Source organism: Mus pahari, chromosome 13, assembly GCF_900095145.1.
Source record: "Mus pahari chromosome 13, PAHARI_EIJ_v1.1, whole genome shotgun sequence".
NCBI classification, from domain to species: domain Eukaryota; kingdom Metazoa; phylum Chordata; class Mammalia; order Rodentia; family Muridae; genus Mus; species Mus pahari.
This window is the reverse complement of record NC_034602.1, coordinates 20,261,992-20,282,427: the sequence shown is the minus strand read 5'-3', so window position 1 is coordinate 20,282,427 and position 20,436 is coordinate 20,261,992. Positions and strand designations below refer to the sequence as shown.

At 42.2% G+C, this 20,436-nt stretch overlaps 1 protein-coding gene across 2 annotated transcripts in view; it reads left to right on the top strand.

Annotated features, from left to right (window-relative positions):
- Window positions 1–20,436, top strand: part of Abca13 (ATP binding cassette subfamily A member 13) — a 433,105-nt gene that overhangs the window by 105,278 nt on the left and 307,391 nt on the right. For both annotated transcript variants that reach the window (XM_021210848.2, XM_029545204.1), the window contains 6 exons: window positions 2,165–2,283; window positions 7,901–8,064; window positions 8,786–8,865; window positions 9,814–9,935; window positions 16,055–16,249; window positions 19,576–19,740. In XM_021210848.2, the coding sequence (XP_021066507.1) occupies window positions 2,165–2,283; window positions 7,901–8,064; window positions 8,786–8,865; window positions 9,814–9,935; window positions 16,055–16,249; window positions 19,576–19,740 (845 nt within the window). The remainder of the gene's footprint in view (window positions 1–2,164; window positions 2,284–7,900; window positions 8,065–8,785; window positions 8,866–9,813; window positions 9,936–16,054; window positions 16,250–19,575; window positions 19,741–20,436) is intronic.

Sequence of the window (20,436 nt, the reverse complement as noted above, 5' to 3'; positions counted from 1 at the left end):
TCCCTCCCTCCCTCCCTTCCTCCCTTCCTTTAGGCTGGCCCTAAATTCATGATCCCCCTGCCTCAGCCTCCTAGATGCCAGGATTGTAGATGTGTACAATCCTAGGATAAACTAGAGCCTATTCAGTTTGTATTTCTTCTTGTGGTATACTGCTCAGACTAAAACTGTTTTTTTCTTGTTAATATTTGTAACAATTATTTTTTTTGCTCTTTGAAAAATTATTGTTTAGTGATTTATAAAGTATATGTTGTTTTCTATAATGACCTAATATCTAGAAGGTACTAAGCCATGTGTTGAATGCCAAGTATACTTGAAAGCAGCGATCAGTCCCAGACAATGGAAGTGTGCAAGGAGATGAGCTCCCAGGGCCCTAGATAGACAGGGAAGGAAAGGGCAAACTTATGTGTGGGCTGGATGAGGCTGAGTTCTGAGAGGTAACCAGTTACAATTGAGGCAGAAGTTCCAGGAACATGAGGAACACATATTTTTAGTGCTCAGGAGGAGGAGCAGGAGGAGGTGGGTAGTGACTGGGGAAGAACTTGAGGCACAGTATGAAACCTGTGAGGTTACTGCAACTGATCTCAAGGCAGAAGATAACTAGTGATGGCTGGGAGATGTGAACAGGACCTGCTAGGAGTCTGGTAGTCCCCTGGCTATGACAAGGTGGGGCATTGGACAGAGACCCAGAATCTAGAGGCATATGGAGGAGGAGGAAGCCAACAAATATAATTAATTCTTCCACAAGAGCACTCTGAGAAAGAATGAGTGAAATGATTATACCCATGTTAGAATAATAAACAAGAAGTCTATGAGTGAATCTGTATTTGTCCCAGAGAAGATATGAGAAGAAGGGTCAGTGTGTGGGAATTCCATCCATGGGGGTGGTGGCACAAAGAGAAAGGATGGATTGGAAAAGCAGAGACTATAAATTGATTTCTATTCAACAGATTTAGCCCAAGTGAGTCTTTATTTACACTTTACACCTAAAAGGCCTTAATGCATAAAGAGAATGTAATATGTATACACAGTGATATGGAATTAAACCTTTAAAAAGAATGAGTTTTTGTCATTTGCACCAACATGGATAGAAATGCTGGGCATTATGCTAAGTGGGGAAACCAGACATTGAAACTGAAACACTGAATACTTATTTATATGTTGAAGCTGATATGTTGGCTTGGTGAAGTGGCAGTAGAATGGAGGGTACCAGAGGCTACAGAACCAGGATGTCTATAAGAGACAGAGATCCAACAGGCAGTTGGATATGAGGAGTAATTTACATTATTCTAAAGCCCAGTGGGGCAATTGTGTTTCTACTACTGATTTAGTTCAGAGTCTGCCACAACCAAATGGGTGTTTCAGAATAGCTATTGCACTGAATGTTCTCAGTGCCAAAAAAACGATAATATTGGAGGTAATGGATAGTAATGTTTGAGTCATTTTTCTGTTGCTATGATAAGGCAACTTTACCAAGGTAATTTCTAGAAGAGATTATTTGAGGCTTACAGTTTCAGAGGGTTAAAGTCCATGACTATCCTAGCAGGAGACATGCCACCAGGCAGGAACAGCACTGGAATGTGAGCTGAGCACTCTCATCTTGAGATACAACTACAAAGCAGAGAAAGCTAAATGGTATAGACTTTTGAAGTCTGAAAGCCCACCCCTAGTGACACACCTCCTCCACTAGGGCCACATCCCCTAACCCTTCCCAAATGGTTTCACCTCCTGAGTAAACATTCCAACATTTGAATCTATGGGTCCATTTTTATTCAAATTACCATGGTTAATTACCTTAATTTATTAATTTTAGACATGAATGTACTCTATTAAGATGTGAAGTTGCCGTGTGTGTGTGTGTGTGTGTGTGTGTGTGTGTGTCTCAAAAAAATAGTTTTTTGAGACAGGGTTTCGCTGTGTAGCCCTGGCTGTCCTGAAACTCCAGGCAGGCCTCAAACTCAGTGATCTGCCTGCCTGCCTCTGCCTCCCCAATGCCCAACTGAAACCAAAAGACTTTAAAAGGTGCAGTTTCACTCCTATCTGCTTATCCATCTTGGAGTTTTAAGACATTTTAAGGAATTTGGATCATTTTGGATCTTTGAAGAACATGAGCTTGAGCGGATCAAGTGAGAACTGTTTACTATTTTTTTCCTGTTTCTTTTGATAGAAAATCCTTCCCTGACTAAGGACATTCTGTGTGCTACGCTGAGTTGCAAACAAGGTGGGATGAGGCACCTTATCTTATCTGCTTTGCAAGGAGTCACTTTGGTTCATCACCACTACCAGGTTTGTCTTCTTTTATGTTTCAGAATTTTTTGTATTCATCACAGTTGGCACAGGTGAGGTAGTGGTGTTGGCTCAGGCAAGGTAATGTGGTTCCTCCATAGTTACAGGTTATTCTTGAGAACCAGAGACTCTGCAGTGTGGTCATGATGGAAGTGCACCCAGCAGATCTCATGGTATGCAAGGCTTAGCTTGTACTCAGCTATGAGAATTGCTTGTTAAAGTCTTAGGGGTCTTACAAGTGGTGATTAATCATTTGCATCATTAAAACTCAAATTATAGGCTGGGCGTGGTGGCACATGCCTTTAATTCCAGCATTTGGGAGGCAGAGGCAGGAGGATTTCTGAGTTCGAGGCCAGCCTGATCTNCAGAGTGAGTCCCAGGACAGCCAAGGCTACACAGAGAAACCCTGTCTCAAAAAAACAAAAAAAAATTAAAATAAAATAAAATAAAATAAAAATAAAAATAAAAAATAAAAAACCACCCAAATAAACAAAAACAAAAAACTCAAATTATAGACATGTGTGATTATATAAATGATGTTAAAATAGAAAGTAACAAATAGTTGAGACACATAACTTTCTGGTTCTGGTACATGTTCCTTCCTCAGTCTAGAGACCATTTACGTTCGTGTCATCTACATGATGGTGGTACTTTACTGCTGTATGCTTGTGACTGAGTAGGGCTTCCTAGCTCTGTGTTCAGAGACATCATGCTTGCAGGAAGTGGGGTGTTTATACCACAGGAATGGGCAAGTGCTCTCATACAGATTGTGTGTCTGTCTGTTCACCCATCTACCTGTCTGTGTCTATCTGTATGTCTATCATCTATCCACCCATCTCATCTATTATCTGTCTGCCCATCCACCCATCTGTCCATCTGTTTATCTGTTCATTCATCATACCCACCTACCCATCTATTGATCCATTCATCAATTTATTTTCTATCACCTATCTATTATCTATTGTGATGGTTTGTATATGCTTGGACCATGGAGTGGCACTATTGGGAGGTATGGTCTTGTTGGAACAGGTGTGTCACTGTGCATGTAGACTTTAAGACCTTCACCCTAGTCTGCCTATAAGCCAGTATTCTGCTAGCAGCCGTCAGGTAAAGATGTGGAACTCTAAGATCTACCTGCACCATGCCTGCCTGGACAATGCCATGCTCTCACCTTGTTGATAATGGACTGAACCTCTGAACTTGTAAGCTAGCCCCAATTAGATGTTGTCCTTTATAAGACTTGCTTTGGTCATGGTGTCTGTTCACAGCAGTAAAACCCTGTGATATCTATGCTTTGGAAATGTAGGATATTTTTGTTTCTCTATTTCTTATTAGCACATATTAATTATTTATTAGTGGGTTTCATTATGATATTTCATACTTGTATGTATTATACCTTATAATATTCACCACACTATCCTCACTACAAACAATTTTTATACAGTTTATTTTGATAATATTCCTTTCCATCTTCCAGTTCCTCCCAGATCCTTCCTACGTCCATATCCAACCAATTTCATGATTTTTTTCTCCCTTATGCCCCCATCACCCATCTGAAAATGAAAATATAAATAAACAAAAAAACTCAAGAACACAAACATGACAAACCAAAAAATACAAAATAAAAGACACAAAAACAAATGCATTGAGTCCCTCTATTGGAGGTGACTGATTTTCCCTTTTCCAGCGTTTATCAGTTTGAAACAGTTTCTTGGTTATGGGTAGGGCTTTATGTTCACTTCTCCTGCTCAGTGGTAGGATTTTATCTAGATTGAACTTGTGCAGGTCTGATGCATCCTTTCACAGTCTCTGTGAGGTCATATGTGCCTCAGTTCCCTTGTGGTTCAGAGATACTATTTTCTTGGAGTGTGTGACATCTTGTTGAATCAATGAATGAAGGATTCCCATAGACCAGCATTTCCTTCCTGGTATTTGTATTTTTATCTAGGGACCGTTCTCAGTGTTTTCTGTTTTTGTGATAAATTGACCCTTTCCGATCTGAAGTTCAGCAGGTATTGGATTCCACTGGGAATTAGAGATGGTACTGATGAAGGCCTCCCACTGCTGGACCAATCCCCAATGATGTGATGAGGGCCTAAAATGTTCCCAAATCTGAAACACTTGGTACCAACATGACAGCACTCATACTCAAAATACAGACACACAAAAGTACAGTGTAGGATGCCTTTAGACTATGTGCATAGAGTATAGGTAGACTGGGTTCCTAGCCTTCATGATGTATATTCAGATATCTCAATATCCAGAAAGACCTAAAATTGAAAAAACTTTGGGCCTCAAACATTTTATTTAGATAATCCAAATTCACTTGCATTATATTGAAAAAAAAATCCTTGACTTTTGGAGCTCTGAGAGAAATTTATGATAATAAAACTGGCAACACTGTGCAGACTTTGAAACTGGCCCCAAGACAACATCCACAGTTAATATCAGTGTGTACATATGAGTAATTCTGACTGGGACATGTTAATTTCTATAAAAAGCAGAACACCCTGATTTGTTGATGACAGCAAACAATTGTTCATATCAGGATGAAAAACATGTCTTAGTTTGGTTTTTGTTGCTGCGATAAACACCATGACCAGAAACAACTTAGGGGGAGAAACAGTTTATTTGGCTTACAAGTTATAGTTTACCATAAGGAGAGACCACGTGGTGAGCTGCTTGCTGCCCTGCTCTAGGTTGGATTTCGCTAGTTTTGTTATAAAACATTGGCCTAAGGATGGTCCCACCCACAGTGGGCTGGGCTCTCCTATTTCAATTAGCAATGAAGAACCTGCTTCAGAGACATGCCCACAGGCCAGTCTCATGGAAATGACTTCTCAGCTGAGTTCCCTCATGAAAGGAATATCAAAATGACAACCTTGGTCCTAGGGGGTTTAGTATGTGAGTCTTTCAGAAATGAAAATCTTATCCACATGATATCATAGGGTTTTTCTGTGTCAGGCAAAGGGCTACCTGTGTTGTGTTTAGCTGTTTAATGTCTTAAGTATTCTCTGTGAAGTTTGTTTAGTATTAGCATAGGGCTCCATTCACCAATCCACATGAGAAGAGCTCAGAGTGTCAAGTCTTTATCCTCTCAGACTGGGTTCCCAGCGGCAGAAAGTTAACTGTCTTGAGATCAGTAGGAACTTGAAATTAGGTTTCAAAAGATATCAATGCCCACAGAGTGACACTTTGGGTTGACTAGAATCAGAGAATGTTTCTGGAATGTCAGATTGGCTTGCGGGCTTCTGACTATACTACCAGGTCTTGTCTTTTGGAAACCAGCAGTGTCTACCTATCTGCCTCAGGCCTGAGTGATGACAGTCTGCTTCACTGAGAGAAGGAGGGCCTGTATGCTACCTTGCACATGCGGTGGTTCTTCATGATCTCAAGGCTGTAGACTAACAGGGTCAATTATCAGTCTTTATGTTCAATACGTTACTTAGCTGCAACCTGGTGCACTTATACTCAAGAATGTTGGATTTTTCCCTCTTTTATCAATACCTGCTACTAGAGAGGGCAGTGTGCTTTATTTCTTTGTAATTATTTCTAAGTCAAAGTTATTGTTTTGTTAAATATAAGAATAACATTAGCAGTGGGGGGATGCTATACATGCATCAGGTTAATGATGACTTGGGATTTCTGGGAGGAAGCAAGCCACAGGCAGAGGCTCCAATAGACAAAGTGAATTCTACTTGTGTCCTCAGAAGCAAGTTGTCAGGTAAGCTAGTGCTCATTGTACCTATAATTCTTGTCTCAGCATAGCATGTTGTGAGGACAGGTGTCAATGGAGGAAGGAGAGCACTGCTCTCCTTCACTGCTGGACTCTGTGAAATGTCTTGGAGAGAGCAAGAGAAAGCTTAGCATGGGAAAGAAACATGTTGTCCTCTTCTCATCTCTCTCCTTCCTCTCCAGTTTCTCTGGAACTGCCTCGTCCCAGAGAACTAACTCCAATGGGAAGTCCTACCCTTTTCTTTTCTGTACAGTGAGTTGGCTGATCAACTCTTCTATTAATCAATCATGGGTGATGGAAAATACATTTTCTTTGGCATAGAGACGAGAGATGGTTGACCATGCTGTCTGGGCTACAACGAGATGTCTGGGCATAGAAATCAGCATTTAAATACACACTGCACAAAACCATCTCTCACCCACACACTGCTGGACTCCCAGGTTTCATCTGATCTATTTTTTTTTTTTTTGATTGATCGATTTGACTTAGCATTTCTTCCAGGATTATTTATGCCATGCAAGTGGCATGATTTCTTTCTTTCACATGGCTGAATAGTATTTTATTTCTAGTTGGAAAGGAGACAAAAATGTAAATGCTCCACTGAACACGCCTGCTACTGAAAGGGTCTGGGTTGTAAGAATGATCATCTCCTCCAGCACACTTTCTTGTAAAGACAGAAATGNAGGTGTGTGCCACAGGCAGATAGTCATCCAACTAGGGACAAGAATAATTACTCTCACCTGCACTGCCCCATTATTTAGATCATCACTGAACTGCTGTCCAAANTTGAAAGCCTTACAGAAGCTGACAAGACTTTGTTTCCTTAGCAGTTGCTCCTCAATTATTTAAGCTCATCACACATTTTACTGTATTTTTTTAAGTGACATAGATGGGGTTTTATTTATTTTTTATTCTTTCTTGATCAATTTAGGATTTCATAAACCAGATTTATATACCAGTCTAAATCATTCAGAACTCCCAGAGACCCTCACACCTTGTAAATTTCATTCACTGCCACCATATGTCTCAAGAACGTCATTAAAGCCCTCTACTACATCTGAAGTCTCTGTGGAAATATTTTTTTTCTCAACTGCTCTTAAAGAGTTATATACAATTGAAATACCAAACACCATCTCTTATGGACTCATTTCAGCTGGAATTTAAGCCTGTTTAAGGCTTTTTGTCTTCATCAGTTCATCTCTCTCAGTGGACCTTCAGGTCAATTCCATGTGTTGCTTGCTACAGTGAGCATGAGACCTGTCCCTCACACCTGCTTCCCTTTCCATTAGGTATAGACCCAGGAGTGGTATTTGGGATCATATAGCCATTGTGAGGAACTCATACATGATCTTCTTTAATGTCAGTACTACTGTACATTTCCACCAACAACATATAATGGGTCCCTTTTCTCCATGTCTTCACCATAATCATCCCTGTATTTTATGTAGACAGCTTGGAAGGTTTGAGGAGCTCATCTCATAGCAGGTTTTATTTGCGTTTCCTTGATTGACAAAGCAGAGCTCACACATCTGTTCTCCACTCTGTCTCTTTCACCATGTTTCCAGGTGTGTGCCATTTTTTTTTTTATGTTGGCTTTTTTTTCTTTTACTTTCTTTCTTTCTTTTTAAAATTTTCTTTTCCTATTAAACACTCAGGGAATTGAGAGGAACTAGGAACTGGGCTCTGGGAAACTAAGTACCAGGTAACATGGTGTGACTTGTTTTCTGTCCTGTATCACTGTGCAGCCTTTGCCTGTTCTATGGCTGCCTGTGTGCAGAGGACATGGGAGCATTGCTTGACACTTGAGGAACTAACTAAGGTCTGCGTTTACCCGTGAACCAGCCTCAAGCTTGTGCAGATAAATGCTGCTGTGTTTTCTAGGAAATTGGAAAGATATGGTCCTCACCTGATCAGCTGGACTGTGAACGTCTTAGCAGGAATCTTTCCAGTGCCTTGGAAGGCTTTAAGAGCATCTTGGAAAATGCTTCCAGCCATAGCTGCACATGCCAGCCCTTGGTGGGAGCAGTTCAGCAGCACATGCACAGGTGTGTAACTTGCGCTTGTGCCCTCCCCAGTATTCTCAATTTTCTGAAAGAGGTGTGCTTAGGTGTTCACTCAGAATGAATTCTTTCTAAAGTTATTGATTTCAGATAGCATCAACACCAAATACTAGTCAAACACCAGGGCTTTCCATCCATGTGATTTACATTTTAAATCTTAGCAGCAGCTTTTGCCGTCAGATGAGCTGCATAGACAAGCAAGACACTGGGTCAGATACTGCGATCCAGGAGGACAGTGTGACATTAAATATAAGTAAATGAACAGACACATATTTTCAAATGGTTTCATGTTTGATTAACACTTTTCATGTGTTTAGAATTGTGAGCTCCAAGAAGTCAGGGGCTTGACACTCTGCAGATGACGTAGGTACAGAGAAGTGGCCATCTACCTGGGCTTGCAATAATTTGTCAGATGCACCATTGTCTATTTTGTCTATTTCCCACATATGCGAGAAGCCATTTATCATGCATCTTGTTGCCATCGCCCCGATTCATTTGCTGCACTGGGCTGAGCAAGGACGTGTTGGAAATCTGGTGTTGGGGAAATTCACACTGAGATAGTATCAGAGGACTGAGTATGTCCATTAATCAGAGGGAACCTGTGTTATCCAGCCTAGCTCCTAGAACAGAGGCAAGGTTATTCACTCCAACAATTGCTTCTGATCTTTTATCTTGTCTCATTTTAATTTTTTTTTTGTCACTTTAGGTTGACCAAGAGTCTCGAGGAGGTTTGGATGTCAAAGATTCCTGTCATGACATTTCTTAGCAATTTCACAGTCACAGAGGGTATGTGGTTTCTCAGCTTCTTGATTAAAAATTACATTTAGTGTTTCAGTCCGACATATTATTAAAATGAAGCATAAGAAAGGAAAATTATGCCATACTGTTAGGGAAGAAGTGACCTTGAACTTGAGAGGGAGTCGGGGATGTAACAGTGTGAGGAGGGAGGAGAGAAAGGGGAAATGGTGTGGTTACATTTCAATTTAAGAGGGGCTATATGAGGGGAGTCTCAGAGGAGATGGGGGGATCTGTGATTGGGATATAAAGTGAATAAATAAAATAATTAATGGAAGAAAAGCTAAGTCAAAAATTAATGATTTATTCCCAAACAGTTGAAATAAAACAAAAAGCAAGAGTTGTGTTCTATATTCTATAAAAACAGAAAGCAAAACCCAGCCTAACAACTTAGAATGTAATTAGTCAGAGCAGTTCAGGCTTCATGGGGAAATTCCTGCAGTCTCAAAAGCCAGGCAAAGGAAAGGAGGCCATCTTGTGTTGTCTGGATGTCTCATTCTGTCCTCCCACAAACTACTGGATCTTATGGGTCTCTGTCCCATCCACACAGCTCCTAAACCTCACACAGCATTGATATGAAAAGTGTGAAGGATGCTCATACATCCTTAGGTGATGATTTTCTTGTTAGGAAAGATGAGGTCTCTACAGCACATGGTCTGCTCATTCAGAAAGAATCCTTTCTAAAGTGAGTCTGGACTAAAGCATCCTGGACTCAGAGTCAGCCATTGACTAGGTAATACCACATCGCTGGAGGTTTTTTCTTACTTAAACAGGAATACTCCACTAGAAGAGTAAGATGAAACTCTAGGTAGTGTCTACTATAAGGTGGACAGCATGAGAGAAACTTCTTATGTAGGTGGCAATATCGAATTTTGTTTTAAATCAATAAAACTTTTGAAAATTTATTATAAACTCTGTTTTTTTTTGTATTTTCTTCAGATGTAAAAATAAAGGATTTGATGAAGAACATCACCAAATTAACTGAGGACCTTCGCTCCTTCTTCCACATCTCTGAGGAAACCATCCACAGCATCTTAGAAGCCAACATATCCCACTCAAAGGTACAGGGCTGCTTTCATCACGAGGGACCCCTCACAGCTGCAGCTGCTCTGACCACGTTTCCCTGCCTCCTCCTCCTTCCATAGCTGGGGTGGGGGAATGGATGTCTACACAAATGATGCAGCTGAAATCAGAAGAGCCCATGCAAACAATCAGGGAGCTGAAGGATGTGAACATCTGGTGATATAAGTTGGTAACGTCACCTTCATTTGGATAAGATTTCTGGCAACATTTTTTTTTAGTGATTTCTAATTCTGATGCATGAAGGTCATTAGGTTCCACATGTGTCATAAATCTTAAATCCCCCCAAAAAGCTAGTTAAAAATATGTAACCTGTCACGATGGAAAATAGTCATATACTCTGGTCATGTGGTATGACTGTGACTCATAACAGATGAGCAAAGTGACAGGCTTGGGTTTTCCTGGTATGGCTGAGAAGTTTTGGGTAAAACCCTTACTCCGTGTGTTGCTTATCTCTTATCTTTTTGAAATGGCATTAGAGGTATCGCTTATCAGCAGAGAGGGGAAGAAGATGGCTATCATGTTAGCCTCAGCAAATGCCATGTGAATCCTTAGCTTGTGGCTTTCTATACTTCTGGGGGGTGTGGTTACTGTCCTCTGCAGAGAATCGAGAAACCAGCTTATACACAAGCGCTTCAACTGGCAATCACCCAGGCTCCTATATAAATTGAATTTCATGTTAATTCTGACTAATTGAGGCTCAGTGCAAGCTTAGTAAGTAGATTCATTAACAGTTAATCTAAATTCAGAATGAAATAGATGAAAAGCCAGGGATCGGAAATGCAAGCTATAGTATCACAAAGTTACTTATCACAAGAAAGGCAGTATCTACTTTCAATAAAAAAAAATCAATTGTATCTCATTACATACCACAAATGCCTTTTGTGGGGGTAAAGGAGGAGGGGAGCTCAGCAGAGAGTGGAGCTTTGGAAACATTTCTTCAACTAGGCAACCTTCAGTGGAAATAGTGACTGCTGTGGTTTGAATGCTGCACTGCAGAATATTTCTAACAGGAGTCTGGAGCAGTGGCCAGACTAATTGAGCGGCAGCCCAAAGCTGCCCATAAAGAAACTTTAATGATAAACTCATTTACTTCAAGGTCCATGTTTTAAGATTGACTCCAGTTTGTGCTGAGATTTCTACTTTGCTGCCCGCCTCGCTGCCTGCTTAGTAGTGAGCAGCCACCAGGTGTCGCTGATGTTCTATGGTGAGATGGGCTGCACAGTGAGCTAGTGGGTTATGAAGTAAAAATTATAGCACAGATGATTTTGTGACTCCCTTCCCCAATCAGTGTACATTTCTATGCATCTCTATAACCTCTGTGGTCACCTAAGTAGATGGATCCAGAGGAAATTGGACAGGGTCTAACAAATGCATTCTCATTATTCAAACACATGAGGCTATTCACATTAATGAATACATATGTACACTGACATCACACATATCCATAGCCTCTTAGCAGGTGACACTTTGGGCTATGGTTTCTTCTAGAGTATCAAGTTGATGTTTACTTCTTGTTTGTAGTCCCGTGTCCTTTTGTTTGACCCTGGTTTTCTTTTCCACAGTCTAATTAGTCAGTTTACAAATTCATCACATTGAACTCATCCCAGGTGATCTTCAAGATACATTCTGCAGTGTTGGGTTCCTTGGGAAGCTGCAGAAACCTTCGCTTGCTCTCTTTGTGGTCCACTTCATATCTTTCCATGCATCAAGCATGGTTCTTAGATGCTGTTCACCAAAGGCATTGTTCTACACAGCCAAACTTCTGTGAAGAGAGCTCATTAAATATGCAATGCTGACCATGTAGAGAAATAGGAGGTCCTGTGACACACATGTAGCTCAGTGATGGGGACAGACAGTCACAGGAAGCATGCTTGAGCAGGGGACATTGGAAATGGAGCTGAAATTCTGAGTATTAGCTCTTGAGATATTGAAATGCTGAAGCAGGCAAGGGCCTGGCTGTTTTCCCTTCCTTGCCAGGGCTGACATGGGCAGTTCCTCTCCTCCTGTACTCCTTTCTTGAACATAACATCATCTCATTCAAACCAAATATCTTAGACTCCAGAGATGCGCTGGACTCTGAAGCTCTTCAAGTCTAACCTCTTGCTTTGGGCTTCATCCCCCTCTGCCTTCTCCTGTGGAGTATCTCCTTATTTCATGCTGCAGGAGCCTGTCCCAGTGGACAGAGCCCAGCAATGCCTTTCCATGGTGAGATGGTTCTGTTCAGGAATATTAAAACACAGAACTAATTGATTAGCTTCTGTCTCTTTCTCCCCTCTCCTTCCTCTCCATCTTCATTCCCCTCCTCCCCCTGGCTATCTTAAACATAAATGTCTTTTTCAATTAATGATTCTATCCAATTTCTATTCTCATTTTTCTTGAAGTACCCCAGTGAAAGGTGCATTTTGGCTGATCATTGCAAACCCTTGAGGGGCACTAGTAAGCACTTGCATAACTGTGCCCTGCTTTTCAGAGCCTCCCATTTGCAGTTCCTGGGGGCACTGGATTGTCTTATTACTCCTGTGAAGACACAGAAACTTTTAGGGGCTTGTAGAAGGAAATTCAGTATCTCCCAAGTCATTCAGTGTGAGCTTGGATCAGATCCCTCTGACATTGGCTTAATCACTGACTTCAGCCTGGGGCTCAGTCCTAGATAGAGCCTATGGCTCTCTGCTCTTCTCTCCTGCTCGTCTTTTCTATCTGGGTCTTTATCATGTCGGTAGGTCTGAGCTCAGCCCCAGCTCCAGAGTAGAGCAATGCTCACTAAAGTATGCAGGACCAGTTTTCCCAGTTTGTTCTGATTTTGCTTTCTTATCACTCAAACCAAAAATCAGCAGTCACTTTTCCCATAGATCTACGCTGACTGCATTGCTATCATCATGTCCTTGCTGCTCACACAAAGAGCAAGCAGAGCACATCCCACCTTGCTTACATTTTATCTCTACCTCAATGTATAAAATTATTAGCTGGGTAATGGTGGGGCTACACCCTCAACCTTGCCCTTGACTCATGGCCACATGTTCAAGCTGTTCAGCCCATGCTCCTCCCTGACCCTCCCCCCTCGGTCTTAGACTCATGCAATCCATGTGCAAACTCTTTAGACATCCCCCTGCCCCCAATCCCCGCCTCACTTAAGCTCTTGCTGAAAGTGGTGAGGACCTCTCAAGGGATCATCACTAGTTTTAAATCAAATAACTGTCCATGTGACGGCATCTATATGCCAAGAGTGGGAAAATGCCTCCCCAGGTCCTTGGTCTCCTTGCAGATTTCCAAGTCAAACATGGATGTGTGGGGAAACACAGCATCTTTGGTGTGGACCAGAGCAAAGTCTGAGTTGTCTTCAGTGCTCTGAATGGAAACATGTATACTTCTAATTGAGCAACAGTGTTTCCTTACCTTTATATTCCTTACTTGTGCTACTTGATTCAGGCATCTTTCCAATGACCAAGACAGGCATAGCAATTTATTAAAAAAGATAAATAGCAAAACAAAACAAAACAAAACAAAACAAAAAACAAAAGAAAAAAAGAAACACACACACATACAGAGAGAGAGAGAGAGAGAGAGAGAGAGAGAGAGAGAGAGAGAGAGAGAGAGAAAGAGGTTAACAAACCTAAGCAGACAGTTATCTTGAGTGGTGGTAAGAGGTTCTCTGTGGGATCTTCTTTATTTGGTAGGGGAGGTGCCAAAAGTTTCAAGACAAAAAGCTTTACCCTCAAACAAATTCTATGAAATAACCTGGTGGTCAAAGAGCTGTCAACCTTGAGGACACATTGGAGAGAGGTGGGGACAGAGGCTCTCAACAAGTGTTGAGGTCTTTTATGGGACCAGCCTGGCTCCTTCCCACCTAGAGATGGGAGCAACCCCTTTGGAGTTGATGCCTTATATTTGAGTGAGCCTCCCTTACCAGCCAAGTTCTATCCTGAAGCCATCTTTACATAACTGAGCAAGCATAGCAATGAGAGGCAGGTTAGTGCCCACAATACACCCTTAGGCATTCCTAGAAACCACCAGAACACATCTGCAAACAGATATAAGGAAATATGTTGGTTCCACTACCATACATAAAAGACTTCTGGCTAGTTACATGTGAAGGTGGCATTTTTCTAAATGCTGTTGTCAGAGTAGCATAGTTTTTTTTTTTTGTTTTTTGTTTTTGTTTATTTTTTCAAGATGAGAATAGTATTAGATAATTAGATTTTATTTAAGGTGGGAGTCTCTCCTTGCGATGTCAGGCTTCATCTATGCCATTCCAGACCTTAAGAGAAAAACTACTGAGGCCCCATGAACAAGAGGGAGTATAGCTTTCTGTGGCCTCTAAACTCCAGCTGCAGCAGCACTTCATCCTTGGTGTCTCAGCCTCTGGGCCACTGTACAGATTGTTCTAGCAAGTCCCCACAATACCAGAGACATAAGTCTTGGCTTTCTTTTTGTTTTTCTTCTTGTGTATTTGCAGATCTCTCTCTCTCTCTCTCTCTCTCTCTCTCTCTCTCTCTCTCTCTGTGTGTGTGTGTGTGTGTGTGTGTGTGTGTGTGTGTGTGTTCATGTGATCATGGAGGCCAGAAAGTAACATTGGTATCATTCTCTACCTTCTATATTGAGGTAGCATCTCTCACTTGAACCCATAACTTGTTGATTCACTTAGTCTGGCCAACCAGCTTGCTCCAGGGAATCTCTTATACCCAGATCCACAGTGCTGGGATTAAGGATAGGCTGCCATGGTTATGTTTTGCCGAGATGCTGGGGATCCAAATTCTATTCTTCTTTTGACAGCCAGTGCTTTATCTGGTTAGCTATCTCTTTAACTCCTATATCCATGTTTTCCTTAGTTCTGATGAAGGTCTGTCTGTCTGTCTGTCTGTTTGTTTCTTAATTTTAGTATCTCTGGAGATCCATGACTGATAAACTACTATATTGTCTCTTATTGATTTCATAGCACACAGAAGCACCCAGTGAGCCCTCTTTGACTGTAAGCCTTCTAACTTGACACTGTATCTCTTGTCATTGGATTCCAATAAAGGGTGAATTGTTGGCTAGGACATTTCACAGTGATCATACCCATGGCAGCTGTAAACATGCAATATGATATCTGATCCCATATGTTTTACATTCTTTGCAATTTTTTTTACAAGGTCAGTAACTGAAAGATGAGCCCCAGTGAAGAGGCACCCAAGTCCTTGAATGTACCATGGAACACCAATGCTGTGTAAACAGATAGAGTCTGCCTTCTGTTCCTCTTCTGAGTTTATATGCTTTTTTTTTTTTTAAGGAAACTATGAAAAGCTTGGAAATGACCTTTTAAAATCCAGAAGTAAGGGAGGCAAAATTGCTTTAAAATTACTAGTTTCCTACATGTTAACAGTGAAAAGTGAAGACTCTAGCAAACTGAAGGCAAAGGGGAGTGAAACAACCTCTGTAGACAGGTCCCAAGCGCTGTGGAACGGGCAGCCTTAGGGGCATGGGCAGAGCCCGGGCGAGGTGAGTGAGTGCACCACAGATGCTGCAGAGAGGGGGAGGAAAGGAGCTATATCACCTGTTACCAGAGTGCTCAAATACTGGGAAGCTGCGCAGACAGAGAATGACTTGCAATCTCAAAAACATTTCCGTTCAAAATGCTTGAGGCGAGCTGTGGTCTGGATCCAGGTTAACCCCCCCCCCCCAGGCCCATGTTGTAAATATTTGGTCTCTTCAGGAAGTGACTCCTGGTTGGAGGAAGTTAGGTCATAGGGACTGTGCCTTTTGGTATCTTTAAAGGGGGAAACTGGGACCAGCAGCCTTGCTTTCTTTCTCCTTGTTTCCTGAGTACCATGAGGTGATCAGCTTGGTTCCACCATGTGTATCCATCAAGATGTGCTCCGCAGCTGGCTGGTAGACTATGGAACAAGACTGCTGTAACCATGAGGCACAATAAATCTTTCCTCACCATGGGTGTTTGCCTGAGGCATTTTGTCACAGTGATGGAGAGTGATAGAGGCACTGTGTCTCTGAGTGAGTCTTCTGAGTATCCAGGTGTTTGTTTTTCTTGAGAAAGCAGGGTCTAGGGAGCTGAAGCAACACTTCACAGTGCCTGCTTCTGTCTCATCCACATGCTTCACAACAGGTTCTCTCCAGTGTCCTCACCATCGCTTTGTCTGGAAAATGTGACGAAGACATTCTCCATCTCCTGCTGACATTTCCCAAGAGTGAAAAATCCTGGTTTGCCATAAGGGAACTCTGCAGCCTGCCTGGGTCTCAAGTCTTCTCTCTGCTGGTGATGATGGGCCAGAACCTGAACCTGAGGAACCTCATTTACAAAGTAAGAACATTCTGGGGACCCAGTTAGCACAGGGCAGCTGCTCCTGTGCCTGTGCTAACTACACACTGGTACTGGGTGTGCAGCTGCCTACATCCTCAGACTCCAAACCCAAGGCACCTTGGTGCCTTGTATGAAAGAGTGTTGCTGTTGTCAGTACTGTTGCTTCTGTTGCTGTTGTCAGTGCTGTGACCACAGCAACAGAAGCAACTTAGGGAGCACAGGGTTTATTGCACCTTACGCTTTCATACCATAATCCCTCATTGAAGGAAGTCAAGGCAGGGACTGAAACAGAACCCTGGAGGAGTATTGTTTATTGGCTTGCTCCCCGTGGCTTGCTCAGCCTGCTTTGCTTAGAGAAACCAGGACCACCAGCCCAGAGTAGCCCTGCCCGCAGTGAGCCGGGTCCTCCCATATCAATCACTACTTTAGAAAATGCTCCCAAGACTTGCCTCCATGCCAGTCTGATAGAGCATTGTTTGTCAGTGTTGGGTCCTCTTCCCAGATGTGTGTAGGCTTGTACCAAGTTGACATAAACCAACCAGCACACTGTTAACTTCTCTTTATCATATATAATACCTGCAAGCTAATAAACGCTACATAAACATTTGTTATACTGCATTCCCTTTGGAATACTGACAAGAAAAAAAAAACTATACCTAAAAACTATAGATACATAAAAATATTTTTGGTCTCCAGGTTGTTTAGATCTAGAGATGGCCCATGGCCTTCCGTACTAGCTGCAACATCGACCAGCAATGAAGGACTCTGTTTGAGCCTCAGTCACTTGGAGATGGGTCACATGTTGACTGACTTGATTTAATTGGGCTTCTCAATTAAATCTTGTCCAATAAAGGGAAGGCTAGAAGACCTTACAGTGTCTGTAGGGTCAGGGCTATTGAGACATTGAGCACAACCTGGCAGTAAGGAAGAGTCACAAGAAAGAAATGTTCTTAGTTCCTACAGTCGGATTTCTCTACTTACTAAGACCCAGCATCCTGAGTGTCTAAGAAAGCAGGATTGAGCCTAGTTCACTCATCTGCTACCAAGGCAAGTGTTGTGCCTCCCATGTTATAGCTCTCACTTTCTCCATCCCCTGGATTTGAGATATTCATCCTCTGTGTTAGGTGCATCCAGTTCTACCAGCACGGCTGTGGGAAGGTGAGGAGGGGCGGGCAATACAGCAGCTCTGTGTTCCTATGTGTACCAGTTCTTAACCTGCCCTACAACACCCCTCCATAAAGTAGGAAGGTCTGAAAGAACACGAGGATAAACTCCTCAGAGAAGTACAGATGGGAAACGGACAGAGCTGTCTCAGGCCTCACGCCCAGCACCAGTTCTCAGCCTTGCTTCCCATTCTCAGCCACCCTTTCTAAAAGGTCTTCCCCACCTCCACACATGAACCTTTACATAAACTCCCGTGATCCACTCTCCATGCTCTTGCCCATGCCTTGCTCAGAGTTCTACCATTTCCTCTTGAGGAGATACGGCACATATACCATCAGAAAGGCCCAGATCTGCAACAGGACAAGCAGCTGCTGGTATTCCATGTTCAGGAGAATGGTCTTGGGCTAGAAAAGAGTAAATTTGCTCTTCCAGCTTTCATGCTCTCCTTCCCCTCTGCCAGGCCAGGAAACCTCCAACAAATGTTTATCTACCTGCCCACATCTACATCCCTACACCCTCAGATCCATATATACACAGTCTCTAAGTACAAATACTAATTTTCAGAGTAAGTGTACTTTAAAGTCTCGAGGAAGATAAACATTTTGATATTTCCTTCATATTTTATAGGTTCTCTGTCTCGGTCGAGTTGACACTCCCAGCTGACATGCCAAGAAGTTTAGTCTTGAGCATCATAGCCCATTCTTCCAACTTTACTTTGTACCTTGGAAGACATATATACCAGTCTATCTTTTAGCCCACATTAGTGTCTGCTCCAGCATGCCCACACAATCCTTTCCAGGTTTTTAAGGGCCAAATAAGTGCTTAGACAAGGGCTATCATCACTACTAAGATTTCTTTGGAAAATGAGACACTAGATTGGATCCTGTCTCCATTGACACAGCAATGGTGACTCTACCATTAATAATAATAGGTCTGTTTATCAGACAGTTTCCTTATGCACAAGTGTGTGAGAGGTCACTCCTATGTGATGTCACTTGGAGATGGGGAGGTGTTCTGTGTGTACAGGCACACGTATCACTGCTGAGATTCAAGTGCGGCTGTAGTTTACAGGAGACTTCTGTCTCACTTGCTGGCAGCCCCCAGATGCCTTAGACGAGGTAAGCTCTGCTGGGTTAACATCACCTGTGCTGGAATCCCAGTCACTTCCTACCACAACTCACTGTCCTCGAAGGGTCACTTGTAGATCACAGGTACAAGAAGAAAGGGGAGTGGGGCACGAACAAGAGCCACACCCTCTCTCCTGTTCCTGAAGTCTCCACTCTCTTAGCATGCTCATTATTAGCAGAACACAGTAGGAAATATGAACTGTAGAGCTGGCAGAGCCCCATAGAACAAAATTGAAAAGTGATGATTTTTGAACTCCTTGGCCCAGTCTGCAGAACTGAAAATCCAGGATGCAGATGACCTGCAAAGGGAGGGCAATCCCTCTGATGTTTCCCACCTGTGGGCAGGGGGCTGCCTGGTAATTTATCTCAGTCAGCCAAAAAGCTCTCAGAAGTATGCCCAGTATTAAAGATGCTGTTCTGTCTGCATTTTGCGCATAAACGATCAAGGTAGAAAAGAATCCTAATTCGTGCAATTTACATCCTGTATTTGGGGACATACAGACAAGGAGCAAGATGTGTTGTGTGTCGGAGGACCTAAGCACAAAGGGTTTTCGGAGGACGCTTTTACTGGTCTAGTTTGCAGCCCTGAACTTTTCTCATGGTAGACTCTAGGAAACCTTTTAATTCCTTGGGCCTCCATTTGCTCCTGGGGTTCTGGGAGCACTGTGCTGTGGGGCTTGTGTGTGTGTGTGTGCAAGTCACATAAACCACTTCTCTTTTGAACCTCTTCTCAAAAATCTACCTTAGTCATCTAAAAAAAATATGAAGAAATATTTGGAAAGTGATTCAAGTTCTAACAATTTGTGACTGGTTTAAAATTTTACAATACTGCTCTAATTTTAATGGCGCTCTACATAACAGTTACATCTACCCCCAGCACAGGATTTTTATAGAGTGTAACAAATATGCCCTTGAGGTTCAAGAGAGAATAAAATCAAGAGATCAGATTTTTCACTGCTCTGAGATGCTTGTGAGAATAGAAATAGTATTGATTATTCTGTTTTCTCTTTTTCTCTTTTTTCCTATCCGGTAAAGACTCTGATGCCCTCTGAAGCAAATGGCTTGCTGAAGTCTCTGTTGGATGTCATTTCTAGCCTTGGCTCCATTCTTGCCAGAGCCCAGCACGCCCTTGAATACCTCCCTGAGTTTCTTCACACATTTAAAATCACTGCCTTGCTGGACATGCCAGACTTCCAACAGGTGTGTTTGATCGCTGCACAATGGGGAAATGTTTTAGCCTTTTCTCTTTTCTGTTTGTTCTCTTTTCCTTTTGTTTTTCTTCCAATATCAATAATTTTATAGGACCACCGTGTATATGGACAAGGACACTTTTTTTCTTTTCTTTTTCTTTTTTTTCCCAGACAGGGTTTCTCTGTCTAGCCCTGACTGTCCTGGAACTCACTCTGTAGACCAGGCTGGCCTCGAACTCAGAAATCCGCCTGCCTCTGCCTCCCAAGTGCTGGGATTAAAGGCGTGTGCCACCACCACCCAGCTACAAGGATACTTTTTAACAGCTCTGGAGCTAACAACATGGAAGTAGGGCCTGACTTTGCCCTAAAAACTTCATGAAAAGTGCTGTTGACCTATGTCCCACCAATGAAGAAGCTGAGATGGCTCACACTTTGTCTATGAAGTAAAAATCTTCTAAGTCAATTATTAGCACAGATGAGATTTCAAGGGCTTGTTTAACTTAATTCTGAGAGCAAATTGCTTTCAAGAACCTTAGAACATTTATTTACATATAAATAATTGGCTTACAAATTACAGATCATTTTCCTCTAATGCAAACACAAACTTGAATTAGGTTAGGGGTTTGGTGTTAGCTTTTGCTTGAAGTCTTTCTACCTGGGATGAAACTAACCAGGAATGGGTACAGTGAATTGGAGGTGCACAAGG